At 39.7% G+C, this 6,000-nt stretch overlaps 1 protein-coding gene across 4 annotated transcripts in view; it reads right to left on the bottom strand.

The window, feature by feature from the left end:
• Positions 1–2,047: 2,047 nt before the first annotated feature.
• Positions 2,048–6,000, bottom strand: part of sbb (scribbler) — a 202,182-nt gene continuing 198,229 nt past the window's right edge. For all 4 annotated transcript variants that reach the window (XM_065220842.1, XM_065220844.1, XM_065220841.1 and 1 more), the window contains 3 exons: positions 3,505–4,942; positions 3,274–3,441; positions 2,048–2,898 (listed from right to left, as the gene is read on the bottom strand). In XM_065220842.1, the coding sequence (XP_065076914.1) occupies positions 2,423–2,898; positions 3,274–3,441; positions 3,505–4,942 (2,082 nt within the window). In that variant the 3' untranslated portion in view covers positions 2,048–2,422. The remainder of the gene's footprint in view (positions 2,899–3,273; positions 3,442–3,504; positions 4,943–6,000) is intronic.

Genomic DNA, 6,000 nt, shown 5'->3' with positions numbered 1-6,000 from the left:
GACGTTACGATGGATTCCAGGTTAACGTTTTGTGAACACATAAGCATCATAATTTCCAAAGCACTTGGTTTCATTTGTCGTCATGCTTCTGGTTTCACCGATGTGTATTGGCTCAAGACACAATTCTGAACGCTGGTTCGTAGTATCTTAGAAAATGTTTCCCCAGTGTGGTCTCCATTTTACACTACGCATACTCTTACGATTAAACGGATTCAGAAAAGTTTCATGAGGTTTGCTTTACGTCAGCTCCCATGGAATAATCCAGGAATTCTTCACAGCTATCCAGACCGATGCAGGCTGATTGATTTGGAATCTCTCTCTCAGCAAGGCATATCAAATTGCAACGACTGTTCATCTTCGAACTAATTACCGGAAATGTGAACTGTCCCGAACTGAACTCCTGGAACGGATTCCATAGAACATTCTTCCTCGCAGATTTCGTAACTCGCCTCGTTACTGTCAATTCCATTCCACAGAACTAACTTTGGATACAGTAACTGTTTTAATTGCTGTTTGCGTTCCTTTAATGATGTTTGTAACGAATTTGATTTTACTATATCCAAATATGTGTTAGACAAGTTTTAGTTTTAAGTAATCAGTCTGTACGACGTAGTCGAAGACGGTGTGCAATAAATAAATAAATAAATTATTTGGAGTTTTGAAAATCTTCATGGCATTTCCTCTCATAATCACCTAGCGCACTCTACACTGATGTTGCATTAAGGTTCAATTAACTTTGATGCATTTTCGAAAAAATCGAATGCAGTTTTTTTTGACGCAGTATTTCAGATTGCAAAAAGCTCGCGTCATTTTGTGTAAAATAGCAAAAAGAATAGAATGACGCGAGCTTCTTGCAATCTGATGCGTCGAAAAAAACTGCATTTGAATTTTTCGAAAATGCATCAAAGTAAATTGAACCTTAAAAGAGCCTTGGCAAAAATTTCCGCTCACAACCTCTTTTTGATGTTCTCCTACTCACCACCAGAGGTTGAATCTATCGCTTAGTTTCTATTTAAAAGCCGTATTGCAATAATCGATTCTCTTTATCGATTTTCTCTTTAAATTGCTACAGCTATCCACTGTTAGAAAATATAATTCTACATCGTTTTTGCGAGGACTCTGCTACTTTTAATACCATCCCTGTTTGGTTAATCTGCTAAATGTTTGCTTACAGTCGTGTTAATTAACTCTGATGTCGACATCAAAGCAGCCGGACATTCTTCATCGGGATTTAATCCGAAGATAATACCGGTTGGAGCTTACCACCATTAGTGGTTATAACCTTCCAGGTTTCTTGTGTGTGATTAGTACAGGTACAAATTAGTTTAGATGTATGGAAAATCGTAAAATAAGACAATTGCCTATGGAAATTGGTAAGGTTTTTAATGAAAAATGCATTGATTTGCGTTGTTAATAATCCTTATTCTGATGTAAAAAAAACCACATGGTGCACTCTACATTGGTGGTGCGTTATAAAGACCTATTGTGTTGGTTTTATAAAACTAGCCCGAGTGCCACTAACCCGAAAATAATAATTTAAGGAGATTTTTCTTACTTTAAAACATTAGCTGTTTTTTCTGCTTGTACTGTAGTACTGCGAATGAAGTTTTAATTTAAGATTTAAAAATTGACTTGTGTCTTTAAAAATTGAAAATTTGTGAGTTCTAGGATTTGCAAGTCAGTCAGTCAAAATATAATAATCTTTTAAACAGGAGCAGTTGTATCGAGAACTGGATTCTAGTCTTTGAATATTTGCTGAGAAATCAGAATTTAATGTAAGACATTTCAGAAATTTTGTGAATTTTCTACCAAGTCGCAAATAGGAGAACTAGGGGCATTATGGACACCCTAAAAATTTTGCCAAATTTTACTTGATAGGAATTAAAATATCGCTATGTGTTATTTACTACACACTTTTGTCACTAATTAAAAAAACGACTTTTTTTTCTTTTTAAAAAACAATTTGAAAATTTGTTACAGTACATTGACTTCGTAAAGCTAGCGGGACAAAATGGACATCGATATGGGGCAGTAAGTAATTTTATCGTTATTTTTTGATTATTTTAATGTACCTACCGAAAATTAATCAACGATATATGTGGGAACAACAAAACAATTTAATATTCCACACGATAATTGCAGTCTAATTACCGTCATCTGCTCGCCACATCTCATTTGGTGATAGGTGTGAGAACTTTTCAGCATACAGAAAGCCTGTGCGTTTTTTCATGAATTTACGGTGATTAGGAACATATTAAAATTAGTTCACTCGTTAAATTACTCATTCAATTCATGTTGATATTTTGGAAAATATAGCGGGTGTCCAATCTACCCTGGGAGTTTATAATGCCCCTAATTCTGCTACTAGGCTCAAAATCAGACCATGCACTTTCAAACGATTCGGGCTTGTGTAATGCTTCTACTATGAATCATACGCATTAAACGTAGACGTCACAGCTTTACATAAAAAAACATGCCTTACGTACCCATAAGGATAGAAATGTTGCATCATTTTCCCTGCTCCAGCATGTGCCGGAGGTCCGGTCGGGCAGTCTTTGTTTGGCTGAGCATTAGCTTCCCCTGGTGGAAGTTGTAGATGTGGAGGTTGTCCCGGTTGTGGTGGAGGTGGGTGTTGTTGCTGCTGATGCTGGTGCTGATTTGGTTTGTTCATAAGATCAAGTGGCGGCTCTTTGCTTTTGTAATCTACTGCAGCATTCGGTCCCAATGGTGAATGACCTAATCCAGGTGGTTTTCCTGGATGGTCCGAAGAATAGTACGAAGACTGATGAGGCATAGCGGGATAGTAGGGATACATTCCATAGCCGGATAATGGACCTAGTTGACCTGCTTCGTTAGGTTTTTTTTGTACATCTGGCAAAGACGGACCCTTCGATTTATCTGTTAATGCATAAAAAAAGTCATTAAATTTTTTTCTTAACTATGTTATAATTAGAGTGCATGTAGAGAGAGTTACGATATGTCAATATTGGTTCAATCTATTATCTGTCTACGTCTTGGAAAAAAATCATTCCAATCGACTTGTCAAATGGATGAGATGTCGTTATTCTATCTCCAGGCACTCTACTTATACAGACCACCTGATTCTGTAAGTCATGTGACTATCTGTCACCGATGAGGTGACAATTGTCACCTCGTGTGACGTGACTCTCAGTGCAAATCAAATGGAGAGCCAATAATCACACGAGGTGACAATTGCCACCTCACCGGTGAGAGAGAGTCACGTGACTCGCAGAATAGAGGGGATTATTTCACCTAAATCACTAGCATCCACCACTGGTGCAGAATCGTCACTGATATCACTATAAGCTGGGCTTTGAACATCCTCTGCCCGATTTGCTGCTGCAACGTCAAATTCAGATGGACCAGGTGATTTACGATTTTTCTTTTGTTTAGAACAATTCTGTGACTTCATGTTTGAACCTAAAAGTAAAATATTACATCAATTAAATTTCCATAGTCAAAGGAAAGATGTAGCAATCATACCTTCGGGTGTTCCCGGAGTAGCCGGTTGCATTGCTAAAATTCCCCCTGTGACACCCACATTCGAAGGCCTTACGGGAGTGCTTGGTTGCACATTTGATACATTCGATCCCGGAGTTCCAGGAATGTTGGATGAGCCTTGTGCAACTGGTGTAAGCCGTGCGTTGTGGTCAACTTCTCCATGAAGTGGTCCAAATCGCAATATACCAGGTTTACATTTTGCACTGGGATCACATCGTGTAGGAGTCGTAGCAACACCGTTGTTATTGGCCTGTAGGGCTAACGATTGCTGCTGCTGAGGTGACGGTGTCTGAACTTGACCTGATTGTAATTGTGATGATATTGGCACCGAAAGAGCAGAACCGTTCAAAGCAGAGCTCAATAATGTTGAGCTGCTCGCTGGCATCACATGTGGCTGGGGTTGTCCTGCAACACCAGTCGTAATGCTACCCCCTGCAATAGAAGGCGATGTGGCAGTGGGTTGAGAATCAGCAGCAGATGTAACTGGCAATGCTGATGTGGTGGTTGTGAGTATCGAGTGTGACGTCGATATGGGTACAGGAACAGACGACACATTAACTGTCATAAGCAGACTCGGTGAAGGTGCGGAACATGGTGGATTGGTTGTCGTGCTGCTAGTAGCCGCCGTTGTTGTTTTCGTTGTCATTGTGGTTGTGGTTGCATTTTGACTAGCATTCAACGTCACAGCTACAGAAACTGTTGCTTGGAGAGCACTACTAGTTGAAGTGGTTGTTGTCGATGCAGAAGTGTTTGTTGTCATTGAGACCGCAGTTAAAGTTGGTATCGTTAGAACATTCGTGGACTGTACTGTAGGTAATGGTGACGGCGTTGTTGGTGGTGCTACCCGTTGTGGTGATTCAGGTGGATGTGAAGAGTCTTCATCCATCGACGAGACGCTACCATGCGCGTGACTTTGATGATATCGCAGACCATTGGCGTGTTTGTACTTTTTGCTACAGTCTTGTTCGGGACATTCCAACAATACTGGGGATATCGTACATGGTGACGCTGTGCTCTTGCACTTCTTGGTTGAAATTTGCACGTTCAGTCCTGTCATTGGGTTGACTACACTTTGCGTACCTAGTGTGCTATTGGCCATGCAAGTCATATTTGCATTATTTACGTTACTAGAATTTATCACACTGCCGCTCATACTGCTACTAGTACTTCCGCTACCACCATTCACAGGTGAGGGAGACTCATCTTTCGATTTCCGTTTCTCAGGCCGTGGCGGCAAAAAGGCGACCGGAGACGTTGAGGGAGTATTTAAACTTACACTTGTGTTTGTGCCACTTGACGAACTCCCCGTTGTAGATGTTGAGGTTGTTGTTGTCTTCACCGAACTTGAGTCAGCAGTTGTTGTTGGTGTAGCACGGCTACCCCGACCTTTCGTTCCACCATTCCGCAACTTGCTATGCATCTGTGAAAGGCGAACGATTGCAGGAATTAATTATGATAATTTTTTTGGTATTGGTAATGGCGAACGTTATAGTTTATTTCGCAGTAATGTGATAAATATTCGATTAAATAAGTCCTACGCGTGCCCCGTAGTGATAATTTATTGGATAAGTAGGAGAACGGTTGCTGCTGCCGCTGGTTCTCGTTCAATTGTGTTGTTTTCCTTCGCCCGGCAAGCTAATTTAGTAAGCTACGACTTTGTAAATTTCTGCTTTCGTTCGTTTTTACCAAAATGATGGGGGAAGCAATCAATGAAGCAATTGTCTTCTGTTGCTGACTCTATCACTGGTATACGAAACAACGTTGCTGCTCAGATAGACAACGCGTTGAGAATTGGCATGGAAAAAATGCAACAAAATTTGAACGATTCTTTAAGTTGCTTTGAAAAATTAATTAGTGAGAAATGGAATACGATTACTAGTTCATGTTTTGAAATTAGTACGGAAAAGAAATTAGCTGCAACGAATAGTGCATCTAAGACGGTTCATTCTGAATCGGACCGAAATCCCAGACGCAAAAAACGTAAATTTTAAAATAGTGACAACGATTCGACTGATGATGTTTTTCAAGAAAATGCGAGTTTTGCGGATGTTGTAAAAAGATCTAGTCGTGCAAGTAAAAGTAAAAATATAAGTAAGAGTAACAGTAACAGTAACATTAACAGTAACAGTAACAGTAACAGTAACAAACAGAGTAATCGTAAGACTCGTCCGGTCATTGTGATCAAACCAAAAGAGTCCAAACAAGCTTGCGAAGATACTCGTAAGTTTTTGAAAACACAGTTAGATCCAAAAACACACAAAATCAGTAATTTTAGGAATGGTAAAGATGGCTCCATTATTGTTGAGTGTGCAACAGGAGCTAATCTAAATGATGAGAAAAATGGTATTGAAAGCAATCTGGGTGAAAAATATAGTGCTGTTGTTCCCACTTCGGTGCCAAGATTGAAAATAGTGGGCATGAGCGATCAGTTTTCCTCCGATGTCTTCATTGACTACTTAAAAAATCAAAATGAAGACA

Source organism: Ochlerotatus camptorhynchus, unplaced genomic scaffold, assembly GCF_037179485.1.
Source record: "Ochlerotatus camptorhynchus isolate MF236.1 unplaced genomic scaffold, CSIRO-AGI_Acam_v1.1 ptg000134l, whole genome shotgun sequence".
In the NCBI taxonomy this organism is placed as follows: Eukaryota; Metazoa; Arthropoda; class Insecta; order Diptera; family Culicidae; genus Ochlerotatus; species Ochlerotatus camptorhynchus.
The sequence above is the reverse complement of the archived record's forward strand: the minus strand, read 5'-3'. Positions and strand labels throughout refer to the sequence as shown.